Below are 27,997 nucleotides of genomic sequence, written 5' to 3'. Positions count from 1 at the left end.
CATTATCCCCAAAAACAACATCAAATATAAATGCTGCATAAACAGCTTAGACATACAAACAAACATCAAACATTGTTCATTATTGTCTGCTGAAGCTTCATGGTAGGAATCAAGAAATAGCATAAGTTGTTAAGTGCATAAGTTGTTAAATGGAATCGAAGTTTCATATGGTTCAAGAAGGATTTGTGTCATCACTTTTGGTTGGGGAATTCCAAGCTTGCAACCACCCACTCACCATCCCTGATAGGAAGCAGAACAGTCCCTTTGGGCAAGGTCATATCTGGAATGTGATTATACACCTTGAACCTATTGCAGAGCAGATAGGTTTTCATTTCTGCTCTATGATCCACAACCGAATCGCTTTCTTTAGGCGAAAGATCATTGGAGTTTTCTTCCTTTACAGCAATAGTGGTCGCATTCAAGAGAGCAGCAAGTTCAACAACTTTGTTCTTATTATCTGAGGATCCTGGGGAATTGCCACTGGTCTGATGAGGTTTTCCTGAAATTAAGCACCAAGAATTGAAGCAATGTTAGTTAAAAACATCCTGGAAATATATATAGGTAGTGGGAAAACATGAATCTTAATTACCTTCCATTATCAAAGACATGTAAGCAACCTTTGCAGCATTATTCTCCGCCTGTTTCTTGGACTTTGCTGCAGTCCCATGGAAAACATCCCCATCAATTTCCACACTCGATAAAAATGTGAGATTATGATGATGTTTGCCAGACATTGTTGTCCTATATGCAGGCATGGCAAGTCCTTCGCTTTGTCCCAGTTCTTGCAAGAGGCTTTTGTAAGAACTCGTCGTGACGCTCTTGTTAAAGAAGAAATCCCAAAACACAACAAATTAAAGCAGTTAGATTGATATAAAGTCCTCTTGAATAAAGATCAAATATGTGAGATGCCAGGGTAAACCCAAGATGGCTTATACAAACTTGTAACCACAAGATTATGAGTTCAAATTTTAACCTTCTTAGTTTGAGCCAGCCAGTTATGAGCAACCTAGGCTGGTTTAACCTCTAGTGATCCTTTGCCGACGGCTATGGGACAATCTAGGCTGGTTTAACCCCTTGTATGTGTCCTTTGCCAACGGCTATGGGCAACCTAGGTTAGTTTAACCCTTTGCCGACGGCTAGGGGGCAATCTAGGCTGGTTTAACCCATTGTGATTCTTTGCTGACGGCTATGGGCAACCTATGCTGGTTTAAACCCTTGTGATCCTTTTCTGACGACTATGGGCAACCTAAGCTGGTTTAACCCCTTGTGATCCTTTGCCAGCTAGCCTTATAAGGCGGGTTTTATCCGGTGCACACCCTTGGTTTCTGGTCACTCCAAAATATGTGAGATGGTAAGGAGTATTTACCTTTTGAAAAGCAGCTGAGATGAGTGACATTAACGCGAAGCGAGCAGCATCTTCTTCTGCTTCCTTTGCAGTCTTATAACCCCCTAGACTTTTGAAGGATTCACCACTAAGTGAAACTGTAGCCTTGAAGCAAAGATCCTCCCTTTGAACACAATATGTTGGTAAACCCAGTTTCATTCTTTTCGCATAGGTCTGTAGCTTTTTTTTTGAATTGCTGTTCAGAATCTGCCACCACCAAGAAACTATTGATAATCAAGAAGCTAAGAGGATCACATGGAAAATGAAATTCACTAAGCACAGACGACATTAACAAATGATGGCATTTAATTTCAAGAACAGAAATGAAAGAAAGGGAGAAAATTAAACAGAAAGAGAAAAACACAGCCAAATGTTGATCGAATTGAAGTAATCTCAGAATTCATGAATTCTTTACCAGGATTAATGCCAACATCATCATCAGGTTTCTTGTGTGTTTCAGTAGTCTTTTGTTCTCCACTACCTACATACAATAATCATGTGAAAAGGACAACGTTAGACGACAAGGCTAATTAAGAATCAAAGACAAAAATGAACAGACCTGAAGAGAAGTAAAGGAAGGCAAGCTTGGCAGCTTGATTGTCAGCTTCTTTGCGGGATTTGCAGGGGGCGAGGGTGTCGAAATTGAGGCCATTGACAAGAACAGAAGCCTTGAACTGAGGGATATGGTCTGCTCCATCCTTCATGGATGTGTACCTCGGTGGTGCCCATTTCTTCCTATGACAAAACTCTTGCAGCTTCGACTTGTATATGTTGTTCTTCATCTCCTTTGGAAATTCAGGACTTGTCTGCTCCATCGATCTCCTGCAAATTAAAGGTTTGTGTGTTTGTGTGAATATATGAAGACAGACTGAAAGAGAAGTGATCGAATGGAAACTAGGTAGAAACAATAACAATGCATGGTAGCACAACATTCTTGTGTTCCAACTTTCCGTACTTCTGCAAACATTCTAGTAATGACAATATTCCATTTACAGCTGTAAATCTTGTTAGCAGAAATTAGAAAACGGCTCCATATATGGGGATAACGGAACACTTTTTAATCATAATTTTCAGGTCCATTGGAACCCAACGGTTAGGTTTTGATTTATTATTAAAAATTGATTAATTTTGTATTTTATAAATCAAATGGTTTCGATTTATATATATATATTGACCACTCAATTATATTCAATTATGACTGTATCTATTTTTTACCCCTTAATTATAAATGAAGTGACGAGTTTAGTCGTTGACATTAGAGTTGCGTTGACAAGTTAAATTCTAGGGGCAAATAAGTAAAATCCTAAATACCACCACCCTGCGTTCTAACTTCTAACCGCTATTCAACAATTTAGTCAAAATCATTTCCCCACAAAGTGAAGGTTTCAAAAATTCCTAAACCTGCAATGTAGTTTGGCGAAGACTTCCATGTCCATGCATGGCTTGTTTGGAAAAGAGAACAATGACTTCAAGAACATTTGATTTATATACGCAATTATGTGTGATGATTTGTTGGTTGATTGATTATCGGAATCGTTAGCCATGCCGGTGTCAGGTGCTAATCGTTCTCATTTACATACTATTCTTTTTTTTTTTTTTTTTTTTGAAAGTTACTGGCTCTATTACATTGTAGTATCTGTTCATATACTTTCTCAACCTACTGAAACACAAAGAACCAATAACGCCTCCACTGAGGCTTGAACTCATAATCTTCCAATTGGAAGTCCAACCCGGATACCATTAGACCACATAGTCCTGGTCATTTACATACTATTCTGTTAACTTAGTTTTATGCATTCCAAAATTTTAATATGAATATTAGTGAGACAACATTCAAAATATATGACATTCTGAATTTCTGAGGTCTCATTCAATGATAAAACAATGTAGAATTATCTAATGTTCTCTCTCCCTTGTATTGGAAGAGATTATAATATTATATACTTGAAAGCAATCCATATTGTTTTGTAGAAATTATGTGTAATGTAAGAGTAGCTCTATTACTTAGTTGATGTAAGATTCTTATTTTTCTTTTCTTAGTTGCATGGATTTCATATGAAAATCTAATAATGATAGTGTTAGGGTATAAATGGTTGTGTGTTTATAAGAGTCTTGTGTAGTTAGGCTTCGTTGATTATCAGTTGTCGGAGAAATAATGTTGTATTATAGGCGATAATGTTTCCCTTTTGGTCTTAATGTTTCTAGAAGAGTGGAAAGTTTGAACAATTATCCAGTCACCCTATTAGAGAGATTATTGTGGCTCCCTTTTTTGATATGCAATGTGTAGTGTAAATATCTATAATCGCCTACTTTGTAGAACTAGCATGTGGTGCAAGTATTATACTTCAGAACAAATTTACTTGCTTTTTTGAAAGAGGGAGTTCGTTGAACTATTTATGCCAAGCTTTGCATTCACAATTCTTTTTTCCTTATTTATTCTACGAAGTTTCAATGTGTATATTGCTTATAGAAAATTTTTGCAAATAACTTGTGTCTAATCAAAGTTTAAAAGCTATCTTTCAGATTTGTAAATTGTTGAATTTCTGTTTTTTAACAAAGAAATGGGTTTTGAAGATTTTTTGTTTAAAATTGATGTAGATGGAATGATTTTGGGCTCACTTTATTATTGGATTTGATGATTGTTCTGATGAAAAGTTGAAATATGTGGGTGCCTGCAGAAAGTTTGGATTGATAAGATGCTTCTGCTTCGAACACGGCACTATAAGAGAACCCTTGACACCAGTTACCAATTGTCCCCGCAACCTGCCTTGAAAACAGATTGTAAAAAAAAATAAAAAAATCCTTAAAAAAATCAGAATAAATAGCGAAAACACACAATAGACAAAACAACTACATAAAAATAAAGAGGCACAAATATATTGAAACACAACCTAAAAGAGTAAATTAACTACACAAGAACATTATTTCAAAATGCTCAATTCAACTAAAATTATGCCAAACAAAAGACACAAAAATAACGAAAAGTCAGAATAATTATTATAGACAAACAAAACACACACTTAAAAATGCTAAATTAAGAATAAAAAATAGACAACAACAAAAACATAAAACGCAACAGACAAAAATATAACACTTGAAAAATGTTAAATTAAGGAAAACAGCTAGCAATGTCAAAAATAATAAAACATACAGACTGCAATGTCCAAAATAATAAAAAAAATATGCAAAAAGAACGCTAACAAAACAATGAACCGGTAAAATGGAAATTAGTGCATGGGAAAAAAACACACAAACAAAACAAAACAAAATCATCTAGGAATACATTCAAAAGAAAAGGAACGAACAAAATCATCAAAAGCGAGAATAACTCATAAATGCATGAAAAACATTTAAAAAACCAAATTCAAGAAACAAAAAGTCAGAACAAAAATAGACAACATCGAAAACACATGAAACACATGTAAAACGCAACATACAAAAATATAACACTTGAAAAATAATTAAGGAAAACAGGTAGCAATGTCAAAAATAATAAAACATATGCGCAAAAAGAACGCTAAAACAATAAACCGAAAAAGAAAAAATTAAGGAAAACAGACTGCAATATCAAAAATAATAAAAAATATGCAAAAAGAACGCTAACAAAACAAACAAAACAAAACGAAATCATCCAGGAACACATTCAAAGAAAAACAGAACGAGCATAACAAAAGCAATATTTCAAAATGAAGCGAGAATAACCCGTAAATGCATGAAAAACATTTAAAAAACCAAATTCAAAAATACTCCTTAGAAAATAAACGAAATGAAAAATGCTATTAAGAATAAAATAGACAACAACGAAAACACATGTAAAACGAAAAATGCAATTAAGGAAAACAACTAGCCAAATGTCAAAAATAATAAAAAATATGTAAAAAGAACGCTAAAACAATAAACCGTTTCGTGCATGGGAAAAAAATACACAAACAAAACGAAACGAAAGAACTCCAAATCATCCAGGAACACATTCAAAGAAAAACAGAACGAACAAAATCAAAAGCACAAATATAATGAAGCGAGAATAACCCTAAAAATGCATGAAAAACATTGCAAAAACCAAATATTTCAAAAATACTCCTTAGAAAATAAACGAAACGAAAAGTCAGAACAAAAATAGACAACATCGAAAACACATGCAAAAAGAACGCTAAAACAATAAACCGGTAAAGAAAAAATAAAAACAGACTAGCAATGTCAAAAATAATATAAAATATGCAAAAAGAACGCTAACAAAAATAATGAACCGCAAACGGTAAAAATGGAAAATTAGTGCATGGGAAAAAAACAAAAGAACTTCAAATCATCCAGGAACACATTCAAAAAAATCAAAAGCACATTTATGTGATAATAATCCATAAATACATGAAAAACATTGAAAAAACCAAATATTTCAAAAATACTCCTCAGAAAACAAACGAAACGAAAAGTCAGAGTAATGCTAAATTAAGAAAAACAAAAACAGCTAGCAATGTCAAAAAATAATAATAATAAAAATATACAAAAAGAATGCTAAAACAATGAACCAGTAAAAAGGGAAAATTAGTGCTTGGAAAAAAACACACAAACAAAACAAAACGAAAAGAGAACTCCAAATCAAACAGACTAGCAATGTCAAAAATAATAAAAAAATAAAAAATATGTAAAAAGAACGCTAACAAAAACAATGAACCGGTAGAAATGGAAAATTAGTGGATGGGAAAAAAACACAAACCAAACAAAACGAAAAGAAACTCCAAATCATCCAGGAACACATTCAAAGAAAAATAGAACGAACAAAATCAAAAGCACAAATATAATGAAGCGAGAATACATAAAATGCATGAAAGACATTGGAAAAACCAAATATTTCAAAATACTCCTTAGAAAATAAACGAAACGAAAAGTCAAGAATAAAAATAGACAACATCGAAAACACAACGAAACGAAAAGTCAAGAATAAAAATAGACAACATCGAAAACACATGTAAAGAAAAACGCAACAGACAAATATACACTTGAAAAATGCTAAATTAAGAATTAAGAATAAAAAATAGACAACATCGAAAACACATGTAAAGAAAAACGCATAACACTTGAAAAATTCTAAATTAAGGAAAACAACTAGCAATGTCAAAAATAATAAAAAATATGCAAATGAACGCTAGCAAAAACAATGAACCGGTAAAAAGAGAAAATTAGTGCATGGAAAAAGACACACAAACAAAACAAAACAAAACGAAAAGAGAAACTACAAATCATCCAAGAACACATTAAAAGCACAAAATCAGAAGCGAGAATAAACACATTGAAAAATGTGTACAAAAGGCACAAATATATGCAAGGAACTATACAAGAAGGAAAACTAATGCATGGAAAAAAACAATAAGAACTTCAAGACATTTAGAAACACATTCAAAGCAAAAATATCACCTAAATGAACAGTACGAAAATAACCCTAAAGAAAAATGCTATAAATAAATACGTCATAACAAAAAACAAAATGAACAGTAAAAAGTGGGAAAAACCAAAAAACACACAGATATAACAAAACGAAATAACTCCAAGATAATTCAGAAACACATTCAAAGAAAAACGCAATGGATAAATATAACAAAGCAAAAATAGCAGCACAAAAATGCAGGGAAAACATAAAGAGAAAGAACCAAAAACTACACAAGAACACTTGAAAAATGTTATAAATAGAGAAACAACTAAATACATCATAAATACTTGTTAGTAAACAAATGAAAAATGCTATAAATAGGGAAACATACATCATAAATACTTGGTAGTAAAAAAATATAAGTGCTAAAATTATAAAATGATCAATGGAAATACACTATTCAAACTAAAAATATGCTAACGAACAAAATGAACAGTAAAAAGAGAAAATTTATGCATATGGACAAACAAAAAAAAAAACATGCAAAAATATAACGAAGCAACAAGACATAAACGCAATAGACAAATATAACAAAGCAAAAATAACCCAAAACTACACAAAATTATAAAATGATCTATAAAACTACACAATTCAAACAAAAAATACGCCGAAAGAAGCTAACAAAAACAAAATAAATAGTAAAAGGTGAAAATTACTGCATGGGAATAAAACAAAAAATACACAAATATAACAAAACGAAAAGAACTCCAAGACATTCAGGAACACAAAGAAAAACGCAAAGAACAAAAACAAAAGTCACAAACATAACAAAGCAAAAATAGCACAAAAATTCAGGAAAAACATAAAGTTAAAAAATCAAAAAACTACCCAAGAACACTTAAAAAATGCTATAGATTATGAAAAACAACCAAATACATCACAAACACTCCTTAGTATATATAAGTACTAAAATTATAAAATGATCATAGAAAATACACAATTCAAACTAAAAATATGTCAAAAGAACACTAACGAACAAAGTGAACGGTAAAAAGAGAAAATTTATGCATGGAAAAAACAAAAAATGCAAAAATATAACGAAACGAAAAGAACTACAAAACATTCGGGATTTAGGAACACATTCAAAGCAAAATGTAATGGACAAATATAACAAAGCAAAAATAACACAAAACTACACAAAATTATAAAGCGAACTATATAACTACACAATTCAAACAAAAAAAAATACATAAATGAACAGTAAAAGGAGAAAATTAATGCATGGGAAAAAAAAAAAAAAACACACAAATGTAACGAAACGAAAAGAACTCGAAGACATTTAAGAACACATTCAAACAAAAATGCAATGGACAAAAACAAAAATCACAAATATAACAAAGCAAAAATAGCACAAAAATGCAAGGAAAACATATGTATGTAATTTGTAAAGCATACCATCATATACAAATACACAATCATATGTATTCCCCTCCCCTTTCTTCCCAGTCCAAAACAAAACAAACACAGAAAAAATAAAAACTTAGAAAGGGAGATAAGAAACCGAAAAATTTACCTGCTCACTGCAATCCTTCTCAACCTTCCCTTATTCCTAGCAATGCTTGATGTGAATATTCTCGAGCTATAAATTCTGTTCTAGTCGAAAAATTGTTAGATAAATGCAATTGAAATCCGTAATAAGGTACTGGATAATCTATTTATATTGGAAGAGTTGGGAGCAACATGTTGAAAAGCACTTACAAAGCCGATGTGATACCTTGTGGTTAGGTGCTTAGGTCAGCCCTGTTACGTGGTGGTTGCTAATGTGATGGTTGATGGCGGATCCTCCTTGCGTAGATATTAAGCCTCTGTGAAAAGAATGATCGAGAACAAACCTACAATACTTGAATTTTCAGGTTAGTAAAACTGAAGTGCATTATAACTCCATCACGGATTAAGAGAATACAAATATAGAAGAAACTAATCATGATGAGGAACAGTGTATAGACATTCTCTTGGGGCAATTCAATCAATTATTTTACCTGTCAGAAGGTGGGTAATTTCTTTCTTTACACTGCAATTTATGGCTTCATCTTTCAATCAGCCCACTTTAACTTTCACTTTTCCTCTTTGTTGAGCTTTATTTTTTTGCAGCAAATGCATTCATTCGTCTCTGAAATGGAAAAAATATTTACAGTGCATTCAATTATAGATTCATGGCTGCAACATTTTTACCCTCCAAATTCAATGTCCTAGGATTGGCGCGGGAAAGTGTTTGATATGGAGAGAACGCCAAAAAAATATAGAAATAGTAAACATAAACTGCAAGGGAATAGGAAACCAACCCTAATAATGAATGAAAACTCATTCGATAATTAAGGAAAACAGACTAAATACGTCGAAAATACTCATCAGAAAATTTAAAAAAAAAATCACTATTCCTAATAAAAATACCTTCAAAATTTACAAGTACTAAATTATAAAATGATCTTTGGCAAAAGACAACTCAAACTAAAAATATGCAAAAAGAAAGCTAACAAAAAAAAAATGAACGGTAAAAAGGAGTAATTAATGCATGGGAGAAAATAAAAAATACACATAACAAAAAGAACTCCAAGATATTCAAGAACACATTAAAAGAAAAACGCTACGGACAACTAAAACTACACAAGTACACTTGAAAAGTGCTATAAATTAAGGAAAACAGACTAACAACATCGAAATTAATTCATCTTTAGCAAATAAATAAAAGAATTCACTATTCCTATTGGAAATACCTTTAAAATTTATGTACTGAATTTCAAAACAATACTTAGAACTACCCAATTCAAACAAAAAATATATGACAAAAAGAACGCTAACAAAAACAATGCACGGTAAAAAGGTAAATTAATACATGGAGAAAAAACACACAAATATAACAGAACGAAAAGAATCCAAGATGTTCAGGAATGCATTCAAAGAAAACAAAACGAACAAAATCAAAAGCACAAATATAATGAATTGAGAATAACCCATAAATGCATGAAAAACATAAAGAGAAATCTAAAAACTACACAACAATACTCGAAAAATGCTATAAATTTGAAAATACTCCCTGGAAAATAAAAATACATATATAACAAAACAAAAAGAACTCCCAAAACATAACACAAAACAAAAATAAAAAATAAAAAACATTCAGGAACACATTCAAAGCAAAAATGTCACCCAAAATTACACAAGAACACTTGAAAAATGCAATAAACAAAGGAAAACGCACTAAATACATCCTAACAAAAACAAAATGACCAACAATAAAAGGGGAAAATTAATGCATGGAAAAAACAAAAAACTCACAAATATAACAAAACGAAAAGAACTCCAAGAAATTCAAGTATTGAATTATAAAACAATCTTTGTAAATACACAATTCAAACAAAAAAATGCCGAAATAACGCTAACAAAAAAAAGTAGTAAAAGGAGGAAATTAATGAATAAAAAAAAAAAAAACAAAAAACACACAAATATAACGAAATGAAAAGAACTCCAAAACATTCTAAGAAACACATTCAAAGAAAAACGAAATGGACAAAAACAAAAGTCACTAATAAAATAAAGCAAAAATAGCACATAAATGCAAAGAAAACATAAAAAGAAAGAACAAAAAAACTACACAAAACACTTGAAAATGATATAAATTATGAAGAACAACTAAATACATCATCAATACTCAGTAAATAAATGAATTTACTAAAATTATAAAGTGATCATTCGGTTTACACAATTCAAACAAAATTAACTAAACCCTGAAATTATAAAATTATAAAATATTTACACAATTCAAACAAAAAATACGCGAAAAGAACACAAACAAAAACAAAATGAACAGTAAAATGGGTAAATTAATGCATGGGAAAAAACAAAAAACACACAAATATAACAAAATGAAAAGAACTACTAAACATTCATGAACACATTCAAAGAAAAACACAGTGGACAAAAACAAAAATCACAAATATAACAAAGCAAAAATAGCACAAAAATACAATAAAAACACATGTATGTAAAGCATAACATCATATATGTAAAGCATAACATCATATACAAATACACAATCAATTGGATTGAAGAAAACACCTTTTTAAGTCACTACCCCTTATTCCCAGTCCAAAACAAAACAAACACAGAAAAAATAAAAACTTAGAAAGGGCGATAAGAAATCGAAAAATTTACCTGCTTACTCCCATCCTTCTTAACCTTCCTTATTCCAAACAATGCTTGATGTGAATATCCTCGAGCTACGGATACTCTGTTCTAGTCGGTAAATTGTTAGATAAATGAAATTAAAATCCCTAATAAAATAGTGAAGTATTCTATTAATATTGAAAGAGTGGAGAGAAACATGTCGAAAAGCATTTACAAAGCAGATGTGGTACCTTGTGGTTAGGTTTTCAGCCCAGTCCTGTTACGTGGTGGTTGCTAATGTGATGGTTGATAGCGGATCTAACTTCTTACACTGACACTAACAGTGTTCAACCTGAGAAAAGACCTGCAATACTTGAATTTTGAGGTTAGTAAAACTGTAAATTTGCACTATAACCCCATCACGGAGTATTTAAGAGAATACAAATATAAAAGAAACTAATCATGAAGAGGAACCACTATAGGCATTCTCAATTATTTTACCTGTCAGAACGTGGGAAATTTCTTTCTTTACACTGCAATTATGGCTTCATCTTTCAATGAGTCCACTTTACCTTTCACTTTTCCTCTTTGTTGAGCTTTATTTTCAGCAAATACATTCATTTGTCTCTGAAATGGAAAAAAAATTACAGTGTACTCAATTAAAAGATAACCACACAAGCGAGAGAGCAACTCACAACGGAATAAAAACTAGCGACTGTTCTCCCCCAATCATAGAGATTCATGGCTGCAACATTTTTACCCTCCAAATCATACTTTAGGATGCCGGCAATAACCGGACAAAAACAACGAAAAGAAAATAAATCAGAATTACACAAGAACACTTAAAAAGTGCTATAAATTAAGGAAAGCAGACTAACAACATCGAAATTAATCCTTAGTAAATAAAAGAATTCAATATTCCTAATGAAAATACCTTTAAAAGTTATTTACTGAATTTCAAAACAATATTTGGAACTACCCAATTCAAACAAAAAATATGCCGAAAGAACGCTAACAAAAACAATGAACAATGTTGAAATTAATCCTTAGAAAATAAAAGAATTTACTATTCCTAATGAAAACACCTTTAAAACATATTTACTGAATTTCAAAACGATATTTGCCCAATTCAAACAAAAAATATGCCAAAAGAACGCTAACAAAAACAATGAATGGTAAAAGGAAAAATTAATACATGAGGAAAAACACACAAATATAACAAAACGAAAAGAACTCCAAGACATCCAGGAACACATTCAAAGAAAAACAGAACGAACAAAAACAAAAGCACAAATATAATTAAGCGAGAATAACACATAAATGCATAAAAGAAATAAAGAGAAAATAAAAAACTACACAATCACACTCGAAAAATGCTATAAATTAAGAGAAACAAACTAAATATTTCAAAAGTACTCCTTAGAAAATAAACACATTGGAAAAAAAACACAAATATAATGAAACGAAAAGAACTCCAAGACATCCAGGAACACATTCAAAAATACACACAAATATAACCAACAAACAAAGAGAACTCCAAGACATCCAGGAACACATTCAAAGAAAACTAGAACGAACAAAATCAAAAGCACAAATATAATGAAGCGAGAATAACCCATAAATGCATGAAGGACATAAAGAGAAAATCAAAAGCTACACAATAACACTCGAACAATGCTATAAATTAAGAGAAACTAAATATTTCAAAAATATCCCTTAGAAAATAAACACATTGGAAAAAAAAACACAAATATAATGAAACGAAAAGAACTCCAAGACATCCAGGAACACATTCAAAGAAAAACAGAACGAATAAAATCAAGAAAAAAAAAAACACAAATATAATGAAACGAAAAGAACTCCAAGACATCCAGGAACACATTCAAAAAATACACACAAATAAAAGAGAAATCCAAGGCATCCAGGAACACATTCAAAAAATACACACAAATATAACCAAACAAAGAGAACTCCAAGGCATCCAGGAATACATTAGAAGAAAAACAGAACGAACAAAATCAAAAGCAGAAATATAATGAAGCGAGAATAACCCATAAATGCATGAAGGACATAAAGAGAAAATCAAAAGCTACACAATAACACTCGAAAAATGCTATAAATTAAGAGAAATTAAATATTTCAAAAATATTCCTTAGAAAATAAATACATTGGAAAAAAAAAAAAACACAAATATAATGAAACGAAAAGAACTCCAAGACATCCAGGAACACATTCAAAAAATACACACAAGTATAACCAAACAAAGAGAACTCCAAGACTTCCAAGAACACATTCAAAGAAAAACAGAACGAAAAAAATCATAAGCACAAATATAATGAAGCGAAAATAACCCATAAATGCATGCAAGACATAAAGAGAATATCAAAAACTACACAATAACACTCAAAAAATGCTATAAATAAAGAGAAACAAACTAAATATTTCAAAAATACCCCTTAGAAAAATAAACACAAATATAATGAAACGAAAAGAACTCCAAGACATCCAGGAACACATTCAAAAAATACACACAAGTATAACCAAACAAAGAGAACTCCAAGACATTCAGGAACACATTCAAAGAAAAACAGAACGAACAAAATCAAGAAAAAAAACACAAATATAATGAAATGAAAAGAACTCCAAGACATCCAGGAACACATTCAAAAAATACACACAAATATAACCAACAAACAAAGAGAACTCCAAGACATCCAGGAACACATTCAAAGAAAACTAGAACGAACAAAATCAAAAGCACAAATATAATGAAGCGAGAATAACCCATAAATGCATGAAAGACATACAGAGAAAATCAAAAGCTACACAATAACACTCGAAAAATGCTATAAATTAAGAGAAACTAAATATTTCAAAAATATTCCTTAGAAAATAAACACATTGGAAAAAAACACAAATATAATGAAACGAAAAGAACTCCAAGACATCCAGGAACACATTCAAAAAACACACAAATATAACCAAACAAAGAGAACTCCAAGACTTCCAGGAACACATTCAAAGAAAAACAGAACGAACAAAATCATAAGCACAAATATAAGGAAGCGAGAATAACCCATAAATGCATACAAGACATAAAGAGAATATAAAAAACTACACAATAACACTCAAAAAATGCTATAAATAAAGAAAAACAAACTAAATATTTAAAAAATACTCCTTAGAAAATAAACACATTGGAAAAAAAAAAAACACACAAATATAATGAAACGAAAAGAACTCCAAGACATCCAAGAACACATTCAAAAAATACACACAAATTTTAACAAAACAAAGAGAACTCCCAAGAAATTTAAGAACACATTGAATGAAAAACACAACAGACGAAAAATGCAAGGAACCAAAATCTAAACAAGAACACTTAAAAAATGCTATAAATTAAAGAAAACATACTAAATACATCAAAAATACTGCTTATAAAATAAAAGAATTCACTATTCCTAATAAAAATGATCTTTAGAAATGCACAACTCAAACTAAAAAAATACGTCAAAAGAATGCTAACAACAAAAAATATGAACGCTAACAACAAAAAATATGAACGGTAAAAAAAAAGAAAATTAATGCATGAAAAAAAAAATAAAAAATACACAAACATAACAAAGCAAAAATAACTTCCACGGAACACATTCAAAGCAAAACGTCATAGACAAAGATAACGAAGTAAAAATATCACCCAAAACTACACAAGAACACTTGAAAAAGACTATAAATAAAGGAAAACGCACTAAATACGTCATAACAAAAACAAAATGAAATGAACAGTAAAAGGAGGAAATTAATGCAAACAAAAAACACACAAATATAACGAAACGAAAAGAACTCTCAAGACATTCAGAAACACATTCTAAGAAAAGCCCAATGGACAAAAACAAGTCACAAATATAACAAAGCAAAAACAGCACAAAAATGCAAGGAAAACATAAAGAAAAAGAACCAAAAACTACACAAGAACACTAGAAAAATGCTACAAACTAAGGAAAATAACTAAATACATCATAGAAACTTTTAGTAAAATGATCATTGAAAATAGACATTTCAAACTAAAAATATACTAAAAGAACGCAAACGAACAAAATGAGCGGTGAAAAGAGGAAATTTATGCATGGGAAAAAATAAGAAATGCAAAAATATAACAAAGCTAAAAGAACTCCAAAACATTCAAGAACACATTCAAAGCAAAACGCAACAGACAAATATAACAAAGTAAAAATAACCCAAAACTACACGAACACTTAAAAATGCTATAAATTAAAGAAAACATATAATATAAATATTTTATTATAAAGCGATTTATAGAACTACACAATTCAAACAAAAAATACGCCGAAAGAACGCTAAAAATATGAACAGTAAAGGAGGGAAATTAATGCATGGTAAAAAACAAGACATTCAAGAACACATTCAAAAAAAAAACACAATGGACAAAACAAGTTACAAACATAACAAATCGAAAATAGCACAGAAATGCATAGAAAACATAAAACAGTAAAAGGGGGAAAGTAATGCATGGTAAAAAACAAGACATTCAGGAACACATTCAAAGAAAAACACAATGGACAAAACAAGTCACAAACATAACAAATCGAAAATAGCACAGAAATGCAAACATAAAGTAAAAAAACCAAAAACTACACAAGAACACTTGAAAACATACTAAATACGTCGAAAACACTACATTGAAAATAAAAAGTATTTAAAAAATATAAGTGTATAGAATGTTCATGTTGATGATATTATTATTTTCAATAACAACCAATGGCAATTAGCCCTATAAAACAAACAACAAAGATTACTACCATTAAAAGATAACCACACAAGAGAGAGCAACTCACAAAATAGAACAAACGAGTGATTCTATCTCCCCCAATCATAGATTCATGGCCGCAACATTTTTACCCTCCAAATCCTACTTTAGGGTGCCGCGGCATTAACCTGAAATTCTATTGTCTGGAATGTTCAAGTTGATTTTTATTTTCAATAACCATAAATCATAGAGAATTAATGGGAGAAGGTCATTTACCAGTTAAATTCTTATCAGTTTGTAGTTCCTCAAGCTCTCTATTTTTACCTACCAACCTTCACTTCAACCTGATCAATTATGTATGTAAAGCATAACATCATATACAAATACACAATCAATTGGATTGAACAAAACACCTCTTAAGTGAGACCTATTCCACTACCCCATCTTCCCGGTCGAAAACGAAAACAAAAACAAACACACACAAAATAATAACTTATAAAGGGAGATAAGAAAACGAAAAATTTACCTGCTTACTCCAATCCTTCTCAACCTTCCCTAATTCCAAACAATACTTGACGTGAATATCCTCAAGCTAGGGATATACTCTGTTCTAGTCGGTAAATTGTTAGATAAATGAAATTGAAATCCCTCATAAGCTAATGGAGTACTCTATTTCTATTGGAAGAGTGAGGACCAACATGTTCAAAAGCATTTAAAAAGCCAATGTGATACCTTGTGGTTAGGTGCTCAGGTCAGCCCTGTTACGTGGTGGTTGCCAGTGTGATGGGTGATGGTTGATGGCAGATCTAACTTCTTACACTAACAGTGTTCAACCTCCATGTAGATATTAAACCTCTGTGAAAAGAGTGATCGAGAACAGACCTACACAATACTTGAATTTTCAGGCTAGTAAAACTGTAAAAGTGCACTATAACCCCATCACGGAGTATTAATAGAATACAAATATAGAAGAAAATAATCATGATGAGGAACAGTGTATAGGCATTCTCATGGGGCAATTAATCAATTATTTTACCTGTCAGAAGGTGGGTAATTTCTTTCTTTACACTGCAGTTTATGGCTTCATCTTTCAATGAGTCCACTTTTTTCACTTAACCACACGAGAGAGCAACTCACAATGGAACAAACCAGTGACTCTGCCTCCCCCAACCATAGAGCTTCATGGCTGCAACATTTTTACCCTCCAAATCCAACTTTAGCCTTTAATACAACCTGATCAATTATATAAAGCAGAATATCATATACAAATATGCAATAAACTGGATTTAAGAAAACACCTATTTAAGTGACCTATTCCACTGCCCCTTCTTTCCCAGCCCAAAACAAAACAAAAACAAAAATTATAACTTATAAACCAGGATAAGAAACCACAACATTTAACTGCTTACCGCAATCCTTCTCAACCTCAAGCTAGGGATTCTCTGTTGTAGTTGGTCAGTACAGTTTAGTGCTGGGAAAAAACAAAAGACACACAAATATAACGAAATGAGAAGAACTACAAAACATTCATGAACACATTAAAAGAAAAACACAGTGGACAAAAACAAAAATCACAAATATAACAAAGTAAAAATAGCACAAAAATACAAGGAAAACATATGTATGTAAAGCATAACATCATATACAAATACACAATCAATTGGATTGAAGAAAACACCTCTTAAGTGACCTATTCCACTACCCCTTCTTCCCAGTCCAAAACAAAACAAACACAGAAAAAAATAAAAACTTAGGGCGATAAGAAATCGAAAAATTTACCTGCTTACTCCCATCCTTCTCAACCTTTCCTTTATTCCAAACAATGCTTAATGTGATTATCCTCGAGCTACGGATACTCTGTTCTAGTCGGTAAATTGTTAGATAAATGATATTGAAATCCCTAATAAGCTAGTGAAGTATTCTATTTATATTGGAAGAGTGGAGAGAAACATGTTGAAAAGCATATACAAAGCCGATGTGGTACCTTGTGGTTAGGTGCTCAGCCCAGTCCTGTTACTTGGTGGTTGCTAATGTGATGGTTGATAGCGGATCTAACTTCTTACACTAACAGTGTTCAACCTCTGAGAAAAGACCAACAATACTTGAATTTTCAGGTTAGTAGAACTGTAAAATTGCACTATAACCCCATCACGGAGTATTAAGAGAATACAAATATAGAAGAAACTAATCATGAAGAGGAACCACTATAGGCATTCACAATTATTTTACCTGTCAGAAGGTGGGTAATTTCTTTCTTTACACTGCAATTATGGCTTCATCTTTCAATGGGAGTCCACTTTACCTTTCGCTTTTCCTCTTTGTTGAGCTTTATTTTCAGCAAATGCATTCATTTGTCTCTGAAATGGAAAAAAAATTCCAGTGTACTGAAAATTAAAAGATAACCACACAAGAGAGAGTAACTAACAACGGAATAAAAACCAGCGACTGTTCTCCCCCAATTATAGATTCATGGCTGCAACATTTTTACGCTCCATATCCTACTTTAGGGTGCCGGCATTAACCGGACAAAAACAACGAAAAGAAAATAAACAAGAATTAAACAAGACACTTGAAAACAGACTAACATCTAAATTAATCCTTAGTAAATAAAAGAATTCACTATTCCTAATGGAAATACCTTTAAAAGTTATTTACTGAATTGCAAAACAATATTTGGAACTACCCAATCCAAGACATCCAGGAACACATTCAAATTCAAAAAATACACACAAATTTTAACAAAACAAAGAGAACTCCCAAGAAATTCAAGAACACATTGAATGAAAAACACAACAGACAAAAGCTAAAGGCTTCAAATATATCAAAACGAAAAACACCCAAAAAGTGCAAGGAACCAAAAACTACACAAGAACACTTGAAAAATGCTATAAATTAAAGAAAACACACAAAATATGTCAAAAATAATACTTATAAAATAAAAGAATTCACTATTCCTAAAAAAAAAATGATCTTTAGAAATGCACAATTCAAACTAAAAATGCGCCAGAAGAACGCTAACAACAAAAAATATGAACGGTAAAAAAGGGAAATTAATGCATGGAAAAAAGAAACAAAAAATACACAAACATAACGAAGCGAAAATAACTTACAAGGAACACATTCAAAGCAAAACGTCATGTACAAAGATAACAAAGCAAAAATATCACCCAAAACTACACAAGAACACTTGAAAAATGCTATAAATAAAGGAAAACGCACTAAATACATCATAACAAAAACAAAATGAACAGTAGAAGGGGTAAATTAATGCAAACAAAAAACACACAAATATAACGAAACGAAAAGAATTCCCAAGACATTCAGAAACACATTCTAAGAAAAGCACAATGGATAAAAAACAAGTCACAAATATAACAAAGCAAAATTAGCACAAAAATGCAAGGAAAACATAAAGAGAAAACCAAAAACTACACAAGAACAATTGAAAAATGCTGTAAACTAAGGAAAACAACTAAATACATCATAAATACTCTTAGTAAAATGATCATTGGAAATACACATTTCAAACTACAAATATGCCAAAAGAACGCAAACGAACAAAATGAGCGGTAAAAAGAGGAAATTTATGCATGGGAAAAAACAAAAAATGCAAAAATATAACAAAGTGAAAAGAACTCCAAGACATTCAAGAACACATTCAAAGCAAAACGCAACAGACAAATATAACAAAGTAAAAATAACCCAAAACTACACAAGAACACTTGAAAATGCTATAAAAATTAAAGAAAACATATAATATAAATATTTAATTATAAAACGATTTATAGAACTACACAATTCAAACAAAAAATACGCAGAAAGAACACTAAAAAAATGAACAGTAAAGGGGGGAAATTAATGCATGGTAAAAAACAAGACATTCAGGAACAAAATTCAAAGAAAAACGCAATGGACAAAAAAACAAAACAAGTCACAAACATAACAAACCGAAAATAACACAAAAATGCAGGGACATAAAGAGAAAGAAACAAAAACTACACAATAACACTTGAAAACATACTAAATACGTCGAAAATACTACATTGAAAATTAAAAGGATTTAAAAAATATAAGTGTTTGGAATGTTCATGTTGATGATTATTATTATTATCAATAACCAATGAGTAAATAATAGAATCTAGCCCTATACAACAAACATCAAAGATTACGACCATGATCCGAATAGAAGTTCAAATTCATTAATCATATAGAATTAATGAGAGAAGGTCATTTACCTGTTGTATTCTATATCAGATTGTAATTCCTCAAGCTCCCTATTGTTACCTCCCACTTAACCTTCACTTCAACCTGATCAATTATGTATGTAAAGCATAACATCATATACAAATACACAATCAATTGGATTGAACAAAACACCTCTTAAGTGACCTATTCCACTACCCCTTCTTCCAGGTCCCAAAACAAAACAAACACAGAAAAAATAATAACTTATAAAGGGAGATAAGAAACCGAAAAATTTACCAGCATACTCCAATCCATCTCAACCTTCCCTTATTCCAAACAATGCTTGATGTGAATATCATCGAGCTAGGGATATACTCTGTTCTAGTCGGTAAATTGTTAGATAAATGAAATTGAAATCCCTAATAAGCTAATGGAGTATTTTATTTATATTGGAAGACTGCGGAGCAATATGTTCAAATGAATTTTAAAATCCGATGTGATACCTTGTGGTTAGGTGCTCAGGTCAGCCCTGTTACGAGGTGGTTGATGGCATATCTAACTTCTTACACAAACAGTGTTCAACCTCCATGTAGATATTAAACCTCTGTGAAAAGAGTGATCGAGAACAGACTTACACAATACTTGAATTTTCAGATTAGTAAAACTGTAAAAGTGCACTATAACCCGATCACGGAGTATTAAGAGAATACAAATATAGAAGAAACTAATCATTTTTACCCTCCAAATGCTACTTTAGCCTTTAATACAACCTGATCAATTATCATATACAAATATGCAATCAACTGGATTTAAGAAAACACCTATTTAAGTGGCCTATTCCACTGCCCCTTCTTTTTCAGCCCAAAACAAAACAAACACAGAAAAATAAAAACTTAAAAAGCAGGATAATAAACCACAACATTTAACTGCTTACCCCAATCCTTCTCAACCGGAAGCTAGGGATTCTCTGTTGTAGTTGGCCAGTACAGTTTAGTGCTGGTTGCAAATGTGATGGTTGGTTGAATGATGGCCGATCTAACTTCTTACACTAACAACGTTCAATCTCCTTGTATAGATATTAAACATCTGTGACAAGAAGTGATCGAGAACAGACCTACAATACTTGAATTTTAAGGTTAGTAAAAGTGCACAATGCACTATAGCCCCATCACGAAGTATTATGAAAAAATAAATAAATTTGTAAGAGAATACAAATAGAGAAGTTAATCATGAAGAGGAACAGTGTATAGGCAATTCTCTTGGGCCAATTAATCAATAACTTTACCAGTCAGAAGGTGGGTAATTTCTTTCTTTACATTGTAGTTTATCGCTTTATCTCTTCATGAGTCCACTTTGCCTTTCACGTTTCCTCTTTGTTGAGCTTTATTTTCAGCAAATGCATTCTCATTAGTCTCTGAAATGGGGAAAAAAAAATTACAGTGTACTCAATTAAAAGATAACCACACAACTACACAAGAGAGAGCAACTCACAAAATGGAACAAACTAATGACTCTATCTCCCCCCAATCATAGATTCATGGCCGCAACATTTTTACCCTCCAAATCCTACTTTAGGGTGCCGCGGCATTAACCTGAAATTCCATTGTCTGGAATGTTCAAGTTGATTTTTATTTTCAATAACCATTAATCATAGAGAATTAATGACAGAAGGTCATTTACCTGTTATATTCTTATCAGTTTGTAATTCCTCAAGCTCTCTATTTTTACCTACCACTTAAACCTTCACTTCAACCTGATCAATTATGTATGTAAAGCATAACATCATATACAAATACACAATCAATTGGATTGAACAAAACACCTCTTAAGTGACCAATTCCACTACCACTTCTTCCCGGTCCAAAACAAAAACAAACACAACAAAAATAATAACTTATAAAGGGAGATAAGAAACCGAAAAATTTACCTGCTTACTCCAATCCTTCTTAACCTTCCCTTATTCCAAACAATGCTTGATGTGAATATCCTCCAGCTAGGGATATACTCTGTTCTAGTCGGTAAATTGTTAGATAAATGAAATTGAAATCCCTAATAAGCTAATGGAGTATTCTATTTATATTGGAAGAGTGCGGAGCAACATGTTGAAAAGCATTTAAAAAGCCGATGTGATACCTTGTTGTTAGATGCTCAGGTCAGCCTTGTTACGTGGTGGTAGTTAGTGTGATGGTTGATGGCAGATCTAACTTCTTACACTAACAGTGTTCAACCTCCATGTAGATATTAAACCTCTGTGAAAAGAGTGATCGAGAACAGACCTACACAATACTTGAATTTTCAGGTTAGTAAAACTGTAAAAGTACACTATAACCCCATCACGGAGTATTAAGAGAATACAAATATAGAAGAAACTAATCATTTTTACCCTCCAAATGCTACTTTAGCCATTAATACAACCTTATCAATCATATAAAGCAGAACATCATATACAAATATGCAATCAACTGGATTTACGAAAACACCTATTTAAGTGACCTATTCCACTGCCCCTTCTTTCCCAGCCCAAAACAAAACAAACACAGAAAAATAATAACTTATAAAGAAGGATAAGAAACCACGACATTTAACTGCATACCCCAATCCTTCTCAACCTCAAGCTAGGGATTCTCTGTTGTAGTTGGTCAGTACAGTTTAGTGCTGGTTCCGAATGTGATGGTTGGTTGAATGATGGCCGATCTAACTTCTTACACTAACAACGTTCAACCTCCTTGTCTAGATATTAAACCTTTGTGACAAGAAGGGATCGAGAATAGACCTACAATACTTGAATTTTAAGGCTAGTAAAAGTGCACAATACACTATAACCCCCATCACGAAGTATTATGACAAAATAAACAAATTTGTAAGAGAATACAAATAGAGAAGTTAATCATGATGAGGAACAGTGTAAAGGCAATTCTCTTGGGGCAATTAATCAATTACTTTACCAGTCAGAAGGTGGGTAATTTCTTTCCTTACATTGTAGTTTATAGCTTTATCTCTTCATGAGTCCACTTTGCCTTTCACTTTTCCTCTTTGTAGAGCTTCATTTTCAGCAAATGCATGCATTCGTCTCTGAAATGGGGAGAAAAAAAATTGCAGTGTACTCAATTAAAAGATAACCACACAAGAGAGAGCGCAACTCTCAAAATTGAACAAACTAGTCACCCTATCTCCCCCCAATCATAGATTCATGGCCGTAACATTTTTACCCTCCAAATCCTAATTTAGGAGGCCGCGGCATTAACCTGAACTTCCATTATCTGGAATGCTCAAGTTGATTTTTATTTTCAATAACCATTAATCATAGAGAATTAATGAGAGAAGGTCATTTACCTGTTATATTCTTATCAGTTTCTATTTTTACCTACCACTTAAACCTTCACCTCAACCTGATCAATTATGTTTGTAAAGCATAACATCATATACAAATCCACAATCAATTGGATTGAACAAAACACCTCTTAAGTGACCAATTCCACAACCCCTTCTTCCCGGTCCAAAAGAAAAACAAACACAGAAAAAATAATAACTTATAAAGGGAGATAAGAAACCAAAAAATTTACCTGCTTACTCCAATCCTTCTCAACCTTCCCTTATTCCAAACAATGCTTGATGTGAATATCCTCAAGCAAGGGATATACTCTGTTCTAGTCGGTAAATTGTTAGATAAATGAAATTGAAATCCCTAATAAAGCTAATGGAGTATTCTATTTATATAGGAAGAGTGCGGAGCAACATGTTCAAAAGCATTTAAAAAGCCCATGTGATACCATGTGGTTAGGTGCTCAGGTCAGCCCTGTTACGTGGTGGTTGCCAGTGTGATGGGTGATGGTTGATGGCAGATCTAACTTCTTACACTAACAGTGTTCAACCTCCATGTAGATATTAAACCTCTGTGAAAAGAGTGATCGAGAACAAACCTACACAATACTTGAATTTTCAGGCTAGTAAAACTGAAAAAGTGCACTATAACCCCATCACGGAGTATTAAGAGAATACAAATATAGAAGAAACTAATCATGATGAGGAACAGTGTATAGGCGTTCTCTTGGGCAATTAATCAATTATTTTACCTGTCAGAAGGTGGGTAATTTCTTTCTTTACCACTGCAGTTTATGGCTTCATCTTTCAATGAGTCCACTTTATCTTTCACTTGACCACACGAGAGAGCAACTCACAATAGAACAAACCAGTGACTCTGCCTCCCCCAACCATAGATAGCTTATTGGCCGCAACATTTTTACCCTCCAAATCCAACTTTAGCCTTTAATACAACCTGATCAATTATATAAAGCAGAATATCATATACAAATATACAATCAACTGGATTTAAGAAAACACTTATTTAAGTGACCTATTCCACTGCCCCTTCTTTCCCAGCCCAAAATAAAACAAACACATAAAAATCATAACTTATAAAGCAGGATAAGAAACCACAACATTTTAACTGCTCACCCCAATCCTTCTCAACCTCAAGCTAGAGATTCTCTGTTGTAGTTGGTCAGTACAGTTTAGTGCTGGTTCCTAATGGGGTTGAATAATGGCCGATCTAACTTCTTACACTAACAACGTTCAACCTCCTTGTCTAGATATTAAATCTCTGCGACAAGAAGTGATCGAGAACAGACCTACAATACTTGAATTTTCAGGTTAGTAAAAGTGCATAATGCACTATAACCCCCATCACGAAGTATTATGCCAAAATAAATAAATTTGTAAGAGAATACAAATAGAGAAGTTAATCATGAAGAGGAACAGTGTATAGGCAATTCTCTTGGGCCAATTAATCAATTACTTTACCAGTCAGAAAGGTGGGTAATTTCTTTCTTTACATTGTAGTTTATTGCTTTATCCCTTCATGAGTCCACTTTACCTTTCACTTTTCCTCTTTGTTGAGCTTTATTTTCAGAATATGCATTCATTCGTCTCTGAAATGGGGAAAAAAAATTACAGTGTACTCAATTAAAAGATAACCACACAAGAGAGAGCAACTCACAAAATGGAACAAACTAGTGACTCTATCTCCCCCAATCATAGATTCATGGCTGCAACATTTTTACCCTCCAAATCCTACTTTAGTGTGCCATGGCATTAACCTGAAATTCTATTGTCTGGAATGTTCAAGTTGATTTTTATTTTCAATAACCATTAATCATAGAGAATTAATGAGAGAAGTTCATTTACCTGTTATATTCTTATCAGTTTGTAGTTCCTCAAGCTCTCTATTTTTACCTACCACTAAAACCCTCACCTCAACCTGATCAATAATGTATGTAAAGCATAACATCATATACAAATACACAATCAATTGGATTGAACAAAACACCTCTTAAGTGACCTATTCCACTACCACTTCTTCCCGGTCCTAAACGAAAACAAACACATAAAAAATAATAACTTAAAGGGAGATAAGAAACCGAAAAATTTACCTGCTTACTCCAATCCTTCTCAACCTTCCCTTATTCGAAACAATGCTTGATGTGAATATCTTCGAGAGAAAGGGATATACTCTGTTCTAGTCGGTAAATTGTTAGATAAATGAAATTGAAATCCCTAATAAAGCTAATGGAGTATTCTATTTATATTGGAAGAGTGCGGAGCAACATGTTCAAAAGCATTTAAAAAGCCGATGTGATACCTTGTGGTTAGGTGCTCAGGTCAGCCCTGTTACGTGGTGGTTGCCAGTGTGATGGTTGATGGCAGATCTAACTTCTTACACTAACAGTGTTCAACCTCCATGTAGATATTAAACCTCTGTGAAAAGAGTGATCGAGAACAGACCTACACAATACTTGAATTTTCAGACTAGTAAAACTGTAAAAGTGCACTATAACCCCATCACGGAGTATTAAGAGAATACAAATATAGAAGAAACTAATCATTTTTACCCTCCAAATGCTACTTGAGCCTTTAATACAACCTGATCAATTATATAAAGCAGAACATCATATACAAATATGCAATCAACTGGATTTAAGAAAACACCTATTTAAGTGACCTATTCAACTGCCCATTCTTTTCCCAGCCCAAAACAAAACAAAAACAGAAAAATAATAACTTATAAAGCAGGATAAGAAACCACAACATTTAACTGCTTACCCCAATCCTTCTCAACCTCAAGCTAGGGATTCTCTGTTGTAGTTGGTCAGTACAGTTCAGTGCTGGTTCCTAATGTAATGGTTGGTTGAATGATGGCCGATCTAACTTCTTACACTAACAACGTTCAACCTCCTTGTCTAGATATTAAACCTCTGTGACAAGAAGTGATCGAGAACAGACCTACAATACTTGAATTTTCAGGTTAGAAAAAGTGCACAATGCACTATAACGCCCATCACGAAGTATTATGAAAAAATAAATAAATTTGTAAGAGAATAAAAATAGAGAAGTTAATCATGAAGAGGAACAGTGTATAGGCAATTCTCTTGGGCCAATTAATCAATAACTTTACCAGTCAGAAGGTGGGTAATTTCTTTCTTTACATTGTAGTTTATTGCTTTATCTCTTCATGAGTCCACTTTGCCTTTCACGTTTCCTCTTTGTTGAGCTTTATTTTCAGCAAATTCATTCATTGGTCTCTGAAATGGGGGAAAAAAAATTACAGTGTACTCGATTAAAAGATAACCACACAAGAGAGAGCAACTCACAAAATGGAACAAACTAGTGACTTTATCTCCCCCAATCATAGATTCATGGCTGCAACATTTTTATTTTTTACCCTCCAAATCCTACTTTAGGGTGCCGCGGCATTAACCTGAAATTCTATTGTCTGGAATGTTCAAGTTGATTTTTATTTTCAATAACCATTGAACATAGAGAACTAATGAGAGAAGGTCATTTATCTGTTATATTCTTATCAGTTTGTAGTTCCTCAAGCTCTCTATTTTTACCTACCACTTAAACCTTCACTTCAACCTGATCAATTATGTATGTAAAGCATAACATCATATACAAATACACAATCAATTGGATTGAACAAAACGCCCTCTTAAGTGACCTATTCCACTACCACTTCTTCCCGGTCCAAAACGAAAACAAACACATAAAAAATAATAACTTATAAAGGGAGATGAGAAACCGAAAAATTTACCTGCTTACTCCAATCCTTCTCAACCTTCCCTTATTCCAAACAATGCTTGATGTTGAATATCCTCGAGCTAGGGATTTACTCTGTTCTAGTCGGTAAATTGTTAGATAAATGAAATCGAAATCCCTAATAAAGCTAACGGAGTATTCAATTTATATTGGAAGAGTGCGGAGCAACATGTTCAAAAGCATTTAAAAAGCTAATGTGATACCTTGTGGTTAGGTACCCAGGTCAGCCCTGTTACGTGGTGGTTGCCACTGTGATGGTTGATGGCAGATCTAATTTCTTACACTAACAGTGTTCAACCTCCATGTAGATATTAAACCTCTGTGAAAAGAGTGATCGAGAACAGACCTACACAATACTTGAATTTTCAGGCTAGTAAAACTGTAAAAGTGCACTATAACCCCATCACGGAGTATTAAGAGAATACAAATATAGAAGAAACTAATCATGACGAGGAACAGTGTATAGGCATTCTCTTGGGGCAATTAATCAATTATTTTACCTGTCAGAAAGTGGGTAAGTTCTTTCTTTACCACTGCAGTTTATGGCTTCATCTTTAAATGAGTCCACTTTATCTTTCACTTAACCAAAACGATAGAGCAACTCACAATCGAACAAGCCAGTGACTCTGCCTCCCCCAACCATAGATAGCTTCATGGCAGAAACATTTTTACCCTCCAAATCCAACTTTAGCCTTTAATACAACCTGATCAATTATATAAAGCAGAATATCATATACAAATACGTAATCAACTGGATTTAAGAAAACACCTATTTAAGTGACCTATTCCACTGCCCCTTCTTTCCCAGCCCAAAACAAAACAAACATAGAAAAATAATAACCTATAAAGCAGGATAAGAAACCACAACATTTAACTGTTTACCCCAATCCTTCTCAACCTCAAACAAGGGATTCTCTGTTGTAGTTGGTCAGTACAGTTTAGTGCTGTTTCCTAATGTGATGGTTGGTTGAATGATGGCCGATCTAACTTCTTACACTAACAACGTTCAACCTCCTTGTCTAGATATTAAACCTCT

General features: G+C 32.4%; 1 protein-coding gene across 3 annotated transcripts; it reads right to left on the bottom strand.

Annotated features, from left to right (window-relative positions):
• Position 1: 1 nt before the first annotated feature.
• LOC109193077 (double-stranded RNA-binding protein 6-like) lies at positions 2-27,983 on the bottom strand. 3 transcript variants are annotated; one of them, XM_019343878.1, is made up of 46 exons: positions 27,844-27,983; positions 27,462-27,665; positions 27,165-27,307; positions 26,957-27,036; positions 26,318-26,444; positions 25,966-26,145; positions 25,755-25,786; positions 25,505-25,647; positions 25,296-25,376; positions 24,740-24,794; positions 24,322-24,494; positions 23,940-24,142; positions 23,637-23,786; positions 23,430-23,508; positions 22,843-22,938; positions 22,000-22,142; positions 21,794-21,872; positions 21,547-21,619; positions 21,358-21,458; positions 21,152-21,280; positions 20,801-20,980; positions 20,370-20,470; positions 20,164-20,242; positions 19,917-19,989; positions 17,911-18,038; positions 17,666-17,762; positions 17,461-17,538; positions 17,091-17,152; positions 16,718-16,914; positions 16,414-16,563; positions 16,208-16,286; positions 15,958-16,025; positions 15,770-15,877; positions 11,609-11,686; positions 11,415-11,540; positions 11,165-11,277; positions 10,962-11,037; positions 8,789-8,919; positions 8,524-8,641; positions 8,323-8,397; positions 4,004-4,151; positions 1,944-2,206; positions 1,800-1,865; positions 1,367-1,591; positions 590-818; positions 2-499 (listed from the first exon to the last, which is right to left on the bottom strand). In XM_019343878.1, exons 42-46 carry the CDS (start codon positions 2,079-2,081, stop codon positions 192-194), a joined length of 966 nt encoding a protein of 321 aa, XP_019199423.1. In that variant the 5' UTR covers positions 2,082-2,206; positions 4,004-4,151; positions 8,323-8,397; positions 8,524-8,641; positions 8,789-8,919; positions 10,962-11,037; positions 11,165-11,277; positions 11,415-11,540; positions 11,609-11,686; positions 15,770-15,877; positions 15,958-16,025; positions 16,208-16,286; positions 16,414-16,563; positions 16,718-16,914; positions 17,091-17,152; positions 17,461-17,538; positions 17,666-17,762; positions 17,911-18,038; positions 19,917-19,989; positions 20,164-20,242; positions 20,370-20,470; positions 20,801-20,980; positions 21,152-21,280; positions 21,358-21,458; positions 21,547-21,619; positions 21,794-21,872; positions 22,000-22,142; positions 22,843-22,938; positions 23,430-23,508; positions 23,637-23,786; positions 23,940-24,142; positions 24,322-24,494; positions 24,740-24,794; positions 25,296-25,376; positions 25,505-25,647; positions 25,755-25,786; positions 25,966-26,145; positions 26,318-26,444; positions 26,957-27,036; positions 27,165-27,307; positions 27,462-27,665; positions 27,844-27,983; the 3' UTR covers positions 2-191. The 3 variants fall into 3 exon arrangements, with proteins under 3 accessions (XP_019199423.1, XP_019199424.1, XP_019199426.1); XM_019343879.1 differs by lacking the exons at positions 16,718-16,914; positions 17,091-17,152; positions 17,461-17,538; ... (23 more) ...; positions 27,462-27,665; positions 27,844-27,983 and having other exon boundaries at positions 17,911-17,924; XM_019343881.1 differs by lacking the exons at positions 11,609-11,686; positions 15,770-15,877; positions 15,958-16,025; ... (29 more) ...; positions 27,462-27,665; positions 27,844-27,983 and adding an exon at positions 18,107-18,131.
• Positions 27,984-27,997: the final 14 nt, after the last annotated feature.

Source organism: Ipomoea nil, unplaced genomic scaffold (genome assembly GCF_001879475.1).
Source record: "Ipomoea nil cultivar Tokyo-kokei standard unplaced genomic scaffold, Asagao_1.1 scaffold1834, whole genome shotgun sequence".
In the NCBI taxonomy this organism is placed as follows: Eukaryota; Viridiplantae; Streptophyta; class Magnoliopsida; order Solanales; family Convolvulaceae; genus Ipomoea; species Ipomoea nil.
This window is presented reverse-complemented; position numbering and strand designations above follow the sequence as displayed.

Bases quoted from the DNA above. Each gene is read 5' to 3' on its own strand.
- LOC109193077 (XM_019343878.1), bottom strand. From the start codon at position 2,081: ATGGAGCAGACCATATCCCTCAGTTCAAGGCTTCTGTTCTTGTCAATG. The intron at 1,866-1,943 runs GTCTGTTCATTT...TATTGTATGTAG, and splicing joins CTTCCTTTACTTCTCTTCAG to GTAGTGGAGAACAAAAGACT. The intron at 819-1,366 runs GTAAATACTCCT...TTCTTTAACAAG, and splicing joins TCTCAGCTGCTTTTCAAAAG to AGCGTCACGACGAGTTCTTA.